Source organism: Pan paniscus, chromosome 21, assembly GCF_029289425.2.
Source record: "Pan paniscus chromosome 21, NHGRI_mPanPan1-v2.0_pri, whole genome shotgun sequence".
Taxonomy (NCBI): domain Eukaryota; kingdom Metazoa; phylum Chordata; class Mammalia; order Primates; family Hominidae; genus Pan; species Pan paniscus.
Genome location: NC_073270.2, coordinates 3,568,290 through 3,581,597, shown reverse-complemented (window position 1 = coordinate 3,581,597; position 13,308 = coordinate 3,568,290). Strand labels below are relative to the sequence as shown.

The following is a 13,308-nucleotide window of genomic DNA, read 5'->3' as shown; positions in this document are numbered from 1 at the left end:
TGAGAGTGTGGCTGGAGAGAGCAGTGCATGAAGGAGACCCAAGTGGACTGTGCAGAGACATGGTTTGCAAGCTCATTTAGCTTAGTGCTGGGATCCTATTAAAGCAATGGTTTTTCAATAATTAAACGCACTATTTCATACTTATTCACGCAATCTTTAGGCTTTATAATCACAAATGGAAGTTCATTGGCATGTTGACAACAGTACCTCAAAATCCCAAAGGACAGAAAAATCCATGGCCTTTTCTTCCTCAGCCCGAGGCACTGTCTTTCTGGGAATACTCCCATAGGGCATGCCCATCAGTACCTTGTGCAGAAACACAATGACACAAGTATGAGTGGAGGAAATACAAACACACAGAGACATTCATATACTGGGGTAAATGCTTTCCTTCTCAGAGCGGAATACACCTATTTTCTTCTTTCTTTATGTATTTATTAATTTAATTCATTTTTTATTTTTTGAGATGGAGTTTCACTCTTGTCACCCAGGCTGGAGTGCAATGGCACGGTCTCAGCTTACTGTAACCTCCGCCTCCCAGGTTCAAGTGATTCTCCTGCCTCAGTCTCCCGAGTAGCTGGGATTACAGGTGCCTGCCAACATGCCTGGCTGTTTTGTATTTTTAGTAGAGACAGGATTTCACCATGTTGGCCAGGCTGGTCTTGAACCCCTGACCTCAGGTGATCCACCCACCTTGGCCTCCCAAAGTGCCGGGATTACAGGCGTGAACCACTGAGCCCGGCCCTATTTTCTTCTTTAAATAACATTGATTGCTTTCCTGATTTTAAGAGTAACACACACTCATTGTAAAAAATGTGAAAAAGTACAGAAGAGCGTTTCTTTTCTTTTCCTTTCCTTTTCTTTTCTTTTCTTCTCTTTTCTCTTTTCTTTTCTTTCTTTTTTGAGACAGGTTCTCACTTCATCACCTAGGCTGGAGTGCAGTGGCTCCATCTCGGCTCATTGCAATAACCTCTGCCTCCCTGGCTCAAGTGATCCTCCCACCTCAGCCTCCTGAGTAGCGGGAACTACAGGTGTGTACCCCCATGCCCAGCTAATTTTTTGTATTTTTAGTAGAGACACGGTTTTGCCATGTTGCCCAGGCTGGTCTCAAACTCTTGGGCTCAAGTGATCCTACTACCTTGGCCTCCCAAAGTGCTGGGATTATTGGCATGAGCCACCGTGCCCAGCCAGAAGAGCATTTTAAAAATTACCTATCAGTGCCAAAACCCAAAGATAATGACTGTTAGATATTTATATATTTTCTTTTAGTTAATTTCTGAGTTCTGTATATATTTTAGTCTAGTTATTTAGTCTAATATTATTTTGTGACCAATTTCCTACATCATAAGGTATTTCCCCAAATAAAATGACTTCAAAAATATCTAATAAAAATATGTACAAGAAACTTACTTAACAAATCCCCTATTGTTGGACATTAAAGTATTTCTAGTTCTATATGTGTATATAATTCTGTTATTAATACCCTTATACATATGCCCTTATTCATATCGTTAATTGTAAAAAAAAATCAGAAATGGATTCGATTTATATATTGATTTAGGAAGGACTGACTTTTTAATGAGATTAAATTTTTCCTTCCAAGGATATACCCTTCCATTTATTGTCTTATTTTTGTCCAGTAATTCTTTATAGGGTTCCTCATAGAAATATTCTGATTTATTAAATGTATTACTAGTTATTTTATAAATTTATTGCATTGTGTCAAAATTTTAAATTCTATTTTTAAGTGGACATTAAATATACAGAAAATCACTGCCATTTGTCTTTAAAATGACTCCAGTCATCTCAATATACTTGTTTATTAGATTCTAGTAGTTTTTCATAAAATCATTGGAGTTTTTGGGGGGTTTACAATCATATCACCTGCAAACCAAAATAACTTTGTATTTTTTTGGTACAAAGTGTATAAGATGTTAATTTTCCTGACATTGCATTAGGTGGCAGAAATTAATATTGAAAAGTAGTAGGGATAGGGATATATCATGTTTCTTTTGATTTTTGTAACACAGGCTTTAGTATTTTTCACCATTTAATGTAAAATTACTTTGTTGCTTAATTTATAGGCTCTTCATTTTTAGGTAATTTCCTTTTATTTCTTTTTGTTTCTTTGTTTTAAATTTATTTTCTTATTGGGGAACATGTTATACATAAAATAGTATATGTATAACATATATGTACAGTTGATCATAATAAAAAGGAAATTAACTACTATATATCCACTAGCTAGCTAAAGAAACAGAAAATCTCCAGGCCTTTATAGTACCCTGGATAAGCCCCTCCTGAATTATATCCCTCTTGCATCCTAAGATGCAACCAAGATATAGTACATTTTATAATAACAATTCCCTTGTTTTTCCTTATATTTTACTCATTTATTGTTTTGTTTTGCCTGTTTAGTTTTGCTTTAGTTTTGCCTGTTAAATGGAATCATGCATAAGTATACTCCTATGAATTGTTTTTTTTCATACAACATTACACTTTTGAGATTCATTGATAAAATAAGTTTGATTAATATGCTTAAGGAATTAAGGGACAAGATGAATCATTTTGGTAGAGAACTGGAAACTATAAAAACAATCAAATGGAAGTTATAGAACTGAAACATGTGATCATTGAAATTAAAAGCTCAATGGACAGATTTAAGAACATATAGATCAGAAAAGAGAATGGCTAAATTTTAATACAGGGTTAAAAAAATCCAGACTTAAATATACAGAGAAAAAGATGGAAAATACTGAAAAGAGCATAAGGCATACATGGAAATACAGAGACAAGGCTCACTGAGACAAGACACACACACACACACACACACACAAATACACATGCAAAGGCACACACATATATGTAGTCCCAGAAGGAGAGAGAAGATGGAATGGCATAGAAACAGTATTTAAAGGGATTATGGCAGAGAATTTTCCCAATGTGACAAAAGACAGTTTAAGATTTAGTAAGTGCTACAGATCCAAAGCTGGATATCTACTGCTTTGGATTTCTATTGCTGTGTAACAAATTACCACAAAGATGGCCTAAAGCAGCACCATTTATTAGCTCACAGTTCTGTAGGTTGGCAGTCTAGCATGGTGTGGCTGGATTCTCTGCTCAGGGTCTCACCAGACTGAAATCAAAGAGTCAGCAGGGGCTAAGGGTCTCATCTGGGGTCTGGAGTCCTCTTCCAAGCTCACTTATTGTTGGCAGAATTCATTTCCTTGTGCTTGTAGGACTGAGGTCCCTGTTTCCTTGCTGGGTGGCAGATGGCGGCCACACTCAGCCTCTCAAGGGCTCCCACATTCCCCATTACATGGTTCCCTCCATCTTTAAGCCAGCAGTGGTGTGTTCAATCCTTCCCATGTTTTGAATATCTGTGACTTCTTCTGCAACCAGCCAGAGAAAACTCTTGGCTTTTAAAGAGCTCATGTGATTAAATTAGGCTCACTCAAATAACCTTGGAGTGATAGCTCATTCCTAGGTTCTGTCCACATTCAAAGGGGAGGGGATTATATGAGATTGAGGGTCATTTAGGGTCATTCTTAGAATTCTGCCTACCACATATACAAAAAGCAACAAATCAACAATGACAACAAAAACTTCACTTAGGGAACTGGGGAGATTGGGAAATGTTGGTCAAAGGATACAAAATTTCAGCTAGTTAGGAAGTATAAATTCAAGAGATCTATTGTATGACATGGTGACTATAGTTAATAACAATGTATTATATACTGGAAAATTGCTATGAGAATAGATTTTAAGTGTTCTCACCAAAAATAAATGATAAGTATAGGTATATGAGGTGATGCATATGTTAATTAGCTTGATTTAACCATTCCACAATATATACACATTCCAAGACAGCATTTTGTACAACATAAATATATGCAATTTATATTTGTCAATTAAAAGAAGTAAATTTTTAAAAATTCACCTAAACCTACCACAGGAAAATTTACACAAATTCTTCAAGAGAATAATAAAAAAAGAAACATTCCCAAATCACTTTATGAGGTCTAATAGTGATCCCCAAACATAAGAACATTATAAGAAGGATATTTACAGTCCAGTATCTCAAAAATAGATGCAAAAATTCTAGATAAAATATTCACAAATCAAAATCAGATGATATATAAAAAAGATAATACATAATAACCTAGTTGGGTTTATTCCAAGAATGCAATCTGGTTTAACATTTGAAAATAAATCAATATAATTCACCACATAACAATCTTAAATTTGTATGTGCCCAATAACATGGCATTAACATATATAAAACAAAAATAATAATTACAATGAGAAGAAGACAATGGCAGGAGATTTAATTGATCTCACTCAGCAATTGATCATGCTACCCTAAAATTAGTAAGATTATAGATAATTTGTAGAATACAAGTAATATTTTGAACCATGCAAATAATATAAAAATTTAGGAAAATTAACCATATTCTGAGTAAATAAAGCAAGTCCCAAGTGATGAAAAAGTATCAGTTTCATACAAAATATACGCTATGATCACTATAAAATTATACTAAAAACCAGTAAAAAATGCCACCAATCTTTCTATATATTAAAGTCTTGAAAATTATTCATAAATAACTTGTGGATTACAAGGAAATTAGAAAATACCTAAAAATAAATAATGGCAATGTATATCAAAGTATATGGAATGCAACTAAAATGGTATTGAGAGGAAAATTTATAAATGGGTGTTGTGTTATTGATGTCATTTGAATGTTTGTCCCTTCCAAATCTCATGTTGAAATGTGATTCCCAGTGTTGGAGGTGGGGCCTGCTGGGACATATTGGATCATGAGGGCAGATTCTTCATAAATGGCTTAGCACCATCCCCTTGGTGATAAGTGAGTTCTCACTCGGTTAGTTCACGCGAGATATGGTTGTTTAAAAGTCTAGGACCTCTCCCAATCACTCTCTTGCTCCTGCTCTCGCCAAGTGATGTGCTGGTTCCCCTTCACCTTCCATCATGATGTAAGTTTCCTGAGGCCCTTAACAGAAGCAGATGCTGGCACTTTGCTTTCTGTACAGCCTGGAGAACCATGAGCCAATTAAACCTCTTTTCTTTATAAATTACCCAGCCTCAGGTATTTCTTCATAGCAACACAAGAACAGCCTACTACAGTTGTAGACTTGCTATGGGCCAATAACTCCTTTGTGCCTCCCATTTTTCTCCTGTGTGAACACAGGCATGTCTATAGCATTTATCTTATGCCTGTCCCACCATTTTATGTTTGTTGTGTTGGTGCAGATAACATCTTTTTAGTCTCACGGTAAAGAGAACTGCACTCAAGGAGTTGTATTTAAAGAGCTACTCCCATGGAGCTTCATCTGCACCTGAACTACTGATTTAGAGTGAGAGTTTGGAATCTGAGCTGATGCTATGCCAGAATGAGATTTTTAGAGGCCTTGAGGAGGGGCGAGTGTATTCTGCATGTGGAAGGGATGTGAATCACTGAGGACCAGAGGGTTCAATGAGGTAGGCAGCCTGTGAGGTGGCTCACATGATCCCTGCCTCTGGTATTTATTATTGTGTGCCATAATACCCTCCCACTGAGTGTGGGCTTCATTTAGTGACTCACTACTAAAGGATAAAATATGGCAGAAGTGATGGAATGTCATTTCTGAGATTAGGTTATAAAAAATGGTGGCTTCTATGTGGGAAGCTTCTTTTTGCTCTATTTCCTTCTTGGATTCTCTCCTTCTGGGAGAAGAAAGCTGCCACCTTATGAGCTTGCCTATGGAAAAACTCATGTAGAAAGAAACTGATGTCTCTGGCCCATAGCCACTGAGTACCTGAACCTTGGGAACAGCCACATAAGTAAGGTTGGAAGCAGATTTTCTGAGGCCTGCCAGAAGCCACGTGAGTAAGCTTGAAATTGTATCTTCTGAGATCTGCCAGTAGCCATGTGAGTGAGCTTGGAAGCGGATCTTCTTCAGAGACCCCAAGCCAGAACCACTTCTGGATTCCTGACCCACAGAAATAATAATAAATGGTTGTTGTATTCAGTGAAAAAATAGGGAGTAACTTGTTACCCAGCAATAAATAATGAATACAAACCCCAAGAAATTAGAAGGAAAGAAATGAAACATATAAGATAGAAATTAGTAATATAAAAATAAAGATATATAAGAAAAAGACCTGAAAGTGAATGTTTTATAGTAGAGTTATTCATAATAGTTTCCAAATAGAAACAACTGAAATGTCCATGAGCTGGTGAATGGATAACAAACTATGATATACTCATATGGTGGAATATTACAATCCCATTGTAATTTTCAATTCCATTTCAGCAATAAAGGGACAAATGATTGATAAACTACATGCATGAATTTCAAAGACATTGTACCAACTGAAAGAGGTTAGACACAAAAAAACTGCATACTACATATTTCTATTTATATGATATTCTGAAAAGGGCAAAACTTTGGGAACAGAAATCAGAAATCAATCATTGGTTGTCAAGGGCTGGGAGCTGGGAGAGGAGATTGCTTGCAATGTGGGTACTAGAGAAATTTAGGGAGCGATGGAAATGTTCTATATTCCAGTTGTGTGGTGGTTACCTGATCATACATTTGTCAAAAGTCATTGAATTGTATACCTAAAAGGAGTAAATTTTACTTGATGCAAATTGTGCCCCCAAAAGACTGAATTTAAAAAAAAAAGACATTTCAGAGAGAATCAGCAAAGCCAAAAGTTTTTTCTTGAACAAAATAACTAAAAAAGACAAACTTTGCTGTAAATGAGACAAAAAATTATACTGCAATGCAAAAGGGGATACACCTTTAGATACACTGTGATTTTAGAAAATAAGAAATGACTGTATTTAAGTCACTAAATTTTAAAATGTAAGTTGAAATGGAAAGTTCAGGATAGTGAGGGTTATGTAGGTAATAAAATTGAGGAAAATTAATTAGAGGGCTTCAGTGCATATGTAATATTTCATTTTTTAGGCATGGTGATGAGCAAGTAGGCTCATTCATTATATCTTTTCATATGTATGAAATAATTTAGTAGTTATTTTTAAGGGGAAGTATCATAAGAGGTTTACAGACTGAATGCTTGCTATGTAAACCTAAAGCACAGCTTCCTTAAAGACCTTATAATGTACATTAGCAGTTTTCAACCCTAGCTGCATAATAGAATCACCTGGGGAGCTGCATTAGTCATCTACTGCTATATAACAAATTACCCTAAAATGTTAGAGGCTTAAAAAAACACACAATTATTATCTCACTGTTTCTGTGACTAGCATTTTGGGTATGGCTTAGCTGGATCCTTCGCTTCCAGGATCTTTCACAAGGCTGCAACCAAAATTTCTGCTTTGGTCTCATTTGAAGGTTTGACTGGGGAAGAATCTGCCTTAAAATGTGCTTATGTGAGGCTGGGCGTGGTGGCTCACGCCTGTAATCCCAGCACTTTGGGAGGCTAAGACAGGTGGATCATGAGGTCAGGATTCAAGACCAGCCTGGCCAAGATGCTGAAATCCCGTCTCTACTAAAAATACAAAAATTAGCAGGGCGTGGTGGCACATGCCTGTAATCCCAGCTACTCAGGAGGCTGAGGCAGGAGAATTGCTTGAACCTGGGTGGCAGAGGTTGCAGTGAGCTGAGATCATGCCACTGCACTTCAGCCTGGGTGACAGAGCAAGACTCCATCTCAAAAAAAAAAAAAAAGAGTGCTTATGTGGTTGTTGCTGGGTTGCTGGACTAAGGGCCTCAGTTCCTTGCTGGCCATTGTCCAAAGGCCACACTCAGTTCCTTGCCAGGTGGGCGTCTCCAATCTGTCAGACTGCTTCATTAAGGCACCCAAACCAAGAGGGGAATCAACAGAGAATTCTGCCAGCAAGATGGAAATCACTATCTTTCATAACCTAACCATTCTATATTCTATTTGTTAAAAGCAAGTCTCTAGGTCTAGCCTATATTCAAAGGGAGGCATTACATAAGGACATGAATACCAGGAGAGAAGGATCATTGGAGGTTATTATAGAAGTCTGCTTTCCACAGAAGCTTTTAAAACAGAGATAACAAGACCATACCCTCAGAGTCAAATTTATTTGACTGGGGGTGAGCCTAAGATCTGGTGTAATTAAAGTCCCCTGGTGATTTTCACATACATCCAGTGTTGGAAGAGAAGTACATAAACTTGTCATCCAGTGGGGCCTTGCCAGCCAGCTCCTGCAGCATAACTGAGGGTTCCTCAGGGATCACGTAGACATCCTGGGTTGTGCAGGCAATGGCAATTAAAGATAAACAAGGCTCATTCTTACATTCAGAGCTGTTTAATTTCATAAAGTGGTATTGAGAGTTTGTGGCAAAAGGAAAATGAATATAAGGAGAAGATTCGTTAAAGTTGCGTTCAAGGCCAGGGATGGTGGCTCATGCCTGTAATCCCAACACTTTGGGAGGCTGAGGCGAGCAGATCGCTTAAGGTCAGGAGTTTGAGACCAGCCTGGCCAACATGGCGAAACCCCATCTCTACTAAAAATACAAAAACTAGCCGGGTCTGGTGGTGCGTGCCTGTAATCCCAGCTACTTGGGAGGCTGAGGCACGAGAATTGCTGGAACCCAGGAGGTGGAGGCTGCAGTGAGCCAAGACTGTGCCACTGCACTCCAGCCCAGGAGATAGAATGAGGCTCTGTCTCTCTCTCTCTATATATATAAATAATTTTTTAAAAAAGTCATGTTTGAGCACTTCTACTATCTTATCCCTGGACCCTCTGGTTCACTATGCTTCATTTTAAAACACCCATGGGTCATGGGGATATCTCTGAACCTTAGCTTATGCTGAAGACCCTTGAGCCCTGAAGTTCTCCGTGTCTTTGACCAACAGGACACTTCCTTTAGATGTGCAATGAATTTGGATGTGTCTGATTCCCACATGGCCAATTTCCCATCATCCTAAATAAGAAGGCATCTTGAGACACCCCACACCCTAATTGCTGTTATCCAACCTGTCATCAAGACTTGTCCGTGCACTTCACTCTGATTCCTCTCTTTTAATCCATTCCCATTGATATTACCCGGATCTAGCACTGACCTACTGCAACAGGCTCCTACCTGGTCTAAGCCTCTTCCCTTCTCCCCTATTTCCCTTCTTCCCTTCTCCTTCTTCCCAAGCCAAGCCTCCTCTTTCCAGCAAAGCATCTCTCTCTGTCTTACTCTCAACCCACTCCAATATGGTTTTCCCAATCACCTGCCAATCAAATCAAGGTTCTCTAGCACGAATGGTTCAGATCTTGGCTGCTTCATTGGAATGCACCAATCACTAAGTTTTTATTGTTTAAAATGAATGTTCCCTCATAAAAATATTAAAGACTTACATAAATTATACCAAATTTAATGTTCTCTTTTAAAAAGCAACCGAGTGTCCTTAAAATTGCTCAACTTCCCCCAAACCTGCCTTTTTATGGACCACTGCACAGCAAAATTTCAGAGATGTCTCATAGGCCTGTGGCATTTAAATGTGCTCTCTTCTCATGGAATAAAAGCTTCCAAGAAGAAAGCCAAGAGCTTTGTGAAGGTAAATTTCCCCATTGACTACCGAGGAAAACATTTCATATTTACCTGACTATGGAGGAGATAAATGAGACTTCCTATTAGCTTTTGACAATATTTTCCCCCTGGGGAGAACCAGACTTGGTGTAAGAGTGTTTGTGTACGCTTGACAGTGACGTTTAAAATGCTAACTTCTGGGTCAGAGAGTGATATTGGCATAAGAATATATGTAGGGCTCAGTGGACTCAGAACCCTTGATTTCTAGGTGTGTTTATGAAAGAGTACAAAGGCTAGTTAATGACATATTTGTAAGCACACATTTTGAGTAATATAGAAAAGAATTCAACAATTTTATGAATAATGTAACACTCCTTTGCTACCAAAGGCTATTATAATGCATGGTCAACCTCCTCCAATAAATCTGATTTAATTCACATTATGTGAAAGGTTTTTAATGTCCTGAAAGTGGCTGTGCAGAAAAGTTAAGCATGTAACTGCAGATAGAATTGACTCCAATATGCTCACAGAACCATTTATAACAAAATAGGAGTCAGTAAGTCATCAAAGAACCGATTAATACACCTGTGAGGAGGAAAATACTAAATGCAGACATACTGTTCCTCTGAGAGCTGTTGAAGTAGACCCACTTGTGTACCCAGCACCAGCACCAAGGATTTCAGTCAGGACTGTAGCAATTGTAGCAATTGCTGTGCTCAGTGCTTAGTGAGCCACAGGCTCCTTGGAAAAGACCCTAAGCCATCACTCTGGGGACCTGAGATCCAATTCACAATGATCTTATTGTGTGACTTTGCACAAATTGCTTATTACCCCTTTTTTGTTTCTCAATTAATCATCTGTAGATAAGAATCTATTTATGTCCATAATAAGATTATATCTGGGGCCAGGTGTGGTGGGTTATGCCTGTAATCCCAACACTTTGGGAGGCTGAGGTGGGAGGGCTACTTGAGCCCAGGAGTTCAAGGCTGCACTGAACCACGATCACATCACTGCCCTCCAACCTGGGCAACAGAGTGAGACCCTGTTTCTAAAAAAAACCTCCTTAAAAGATTATATATGGGAGAATAGTGAGGAGTGATAGTCAAATCCAAGTTTTTTTGGTGATAAATAATGATATAATGTATTCTATCCCTCTCTTTTTTCTGAGAGTAAAAGAAAAAAACTCATTGAAACATTAATTCTCCACTGATCTTAAGGTAAAATGAGAAGTAGAAAAGTGTAAGATTCACCTACTAATTAAGGAACAAAGTATTTTGGTTCCATTCTTTGTACTTAACTATCTGGGTAATTGATGTGAGTACATTAGGTCGTAGGTTGGTGCAAAAGTAATTGTAGTTTTTGCCATTACTTTTAATTTTATAAATTTACTTTTCATGGCAGTAATTTATAAATTACTTTTAATGGCAAAAAATTAAAATTACTTTTAATGCAAAACAATTACTTTTGCACCAGCCTAATAGCATTTTAAATGAATGACTGATTCTTTGTAAAACAGGAAGTATTTGGTTGATAATTGATGACGGTGGTCATAAGCCTTAACTCTATCCAAAGATTTAGGAAGTTCTTTTCTTACCTCTGGGATTATGACTAGACCAAATATTAAGCCAAAAAGGACAAGGTTAACTCCATACATCCATCGGAGAAAGATGAAATACGATGCCACTGAAGAACCAAAGTGACCTAGAGAGAGAAAAGACGGTGGGTATGAGTGCTGCAGTAGGAAAAAATGGACACTATTGAGCACTTTATGTGTGTGGTGGATTCAATTTTCACATCAGTCTGTTGAATGACACCTGGATCTCCCTTTCTTTTCCTGGATAAATAACCTGAGGCTCTTTGGGGTTAACTAACTTGCCTAAGTGCCCACAGTCAGAAAGTGAAAAAGCAGAATTTAAATCTTGGTTTGGGATGAGTGCGGTGGCTCACGTCTGTAATCCCAGCACTTTGGGAGGCTAAGGTGGGTGGATCACTTGAGGTCAGGAGTTTGAGACCAGCCTGGCCAACATGCTGAAACCCTGTCTCTATTAAATATACAAAAAAATTAGCCAGGTGTGGTGGCCCAGACCTGTAATCCCAGCTACTCAGGAAGTTGAGACAGAAGAATCGCTTGAACCTAGGAAGTGAAGGTTGCAGTGAGCCAAGATCACACCACTGCACTCTAGCCTGGGCAACAGAGCGAGACTCTGTCTCAAAAATAAATAAATAAAAACAAACAAATAAATAAATAAATAATAAATATTGGCCTGACAAGTTCAAAACTCATTCTTTTTTCCTAATACAACAGAACCAATGAAATAATCTATTCAGAGGGCCAAGGAAACAATCCAAGCTCTTGGGAAACGCTTTAAGAAACCAATTAAAAAAAACAGTGACACCATCATACTCACTTTCAATGTCCTTGATCTTCATTTCCCAGGGGATACATTGAGTCTTGAGATTATCAAAGTCTCTCTTAAATTTGACCCATTTCTGAAATAAAAGAGGTAAAACTCTCAGTTCCTTAACATGTCAACCTGGAGCACAAAGGGGCATGATGAGGGGCATGAGGAGGCCGACAGGTCAGCATGAGTCAGCATGGGTGAAGCTGCTGTCTTGCAGTCCCCAGCTCCTGCTGTCCTTGAGCCCAGGCTGCCAGAGGCAGGTGTTCAAACCTTTACTTCCCCAACGTCAGGCCTGGAGTGAGAGACAAGTGAGGGCCACCCCTTACTGTGCTGATAAAATTTCTGGTTTAGACAGTTTATAGATAAAGTGAGAAATTCTCTGTACGATTTCTGATTTGGAGGGTCCGATTGAGTTAGCAACCTCTGATATGACTTTCTTCAACTTAAAACAAAAATTCAAAGGTAGAAGGAACTCTGGCTACTCTCAGACCCACGTCTGGCAGACAGCCAAGTGCCTCTCTCTGATAGGAACTGTCGCAAAATTGCAAGGGTGGTGCAACTGATAAGGAGATCTCAACCCATAGCTGAACATTCTTCTCCTGGGGGAACAACAGCCTCGCTTTTCTGAAAAGAGTCAGAAAGGCATGTTGCCCCCTCCTGTGATCTGTTCCCAGCTAGACACCCAGACTATGTACCAAACAGAAACCTGATCAGCCGTCTTTCTATGGCTGGGTGTTGTTTTGTCAACTCTCCGAGGGACTGCTCTCCACCAGCCCCACATTGTGGAAACAAATCCATTTGGAATAAAACAAATACTCATAGAAAGCTGAGGTAGAAATACTCATAGAAAGCATAAGAGGTAGTAGAGAGCAGATCCTAAGATCAGTTCCCATTATTATTATTATTGTTATTTTGAGATGGAGTCTCACTCTGTTGCCCAGGCTGGAGTGCAGTAGCGCAATCTTGGTTCACTGCAACCTCCACCTCCCGGGTTCAAGCTATTCTCCTGCCTCAGCCTCCTGAGTAGCTGGGATTACAAGCACGCACCACCACGCCTGGCCAATTTTTCTATTTTTAGTAGAGATGGGTTTCACCATGTTGGCCAGGCAGGCCTTGAACTCCTGATCTCAAGTGATCTGCCCGCCTCGACCTCCCAAAGTGTTGGGATTACAAGCTTGAGCCACTGTGCCTGGCCCAGTTCCTATTATTAAAAGGTCTCCTCAGAACTTGTTCATGGAGGACATGAGATTTTCCCCCGTAAAGTCACTAAAGTCCGCACCTGTGAAAAGAAGGGGCAAAAAATAAAGTCGGCAGAAGATGAAAGGGAAACGTTTCTCTTTTCAGACATGGTCTCACTCTGCTGCCCAGGCCGAGTGCAGGTGGCGCA

At 38.9% G+C, this 13,308-nt stretch overlaps 2 protein-coding genes across 2 annotated transcripts in view; one reads left to right on the top strand and one right to left on the bottom strand.

The window, feature by feature from the left end:
* ZNF343 (zinc finger protein 343) overlaps nt 1-13,308 on the top strand; it is a 127,018-nt gene that overhangs the window by 17,818 nt on the left and 95,892 nt on the right. The gene's annotated exons all lie outside the window — the stretch shown is intronic.
* TMC2 (transmembrane channel like 2) overlaps nt 1-13,308 on the bottom strand; it is a 100,770-nt gene that overhangs the window by 56,485 nt on the left and 30,977 nt on the right. The window contains exons 4-6 of the mRNA XM_034947002.3: nt 11,928-12,009; nt 11,114-11,220; nt 208-306 (exon numbers count right to left, since the gene is read on the bottom strand). Of these exons, the coding sequence (XP_034802893.2) occupies nt 208-306; nt 11,114-11,220; nt 11,928-12,009 (288 nt within the window). The remainder of the gene's footprint in view (nt 1-207; nt 307-11,113; nt 11,221-11,927; nt 12,010-13,308) is intronic.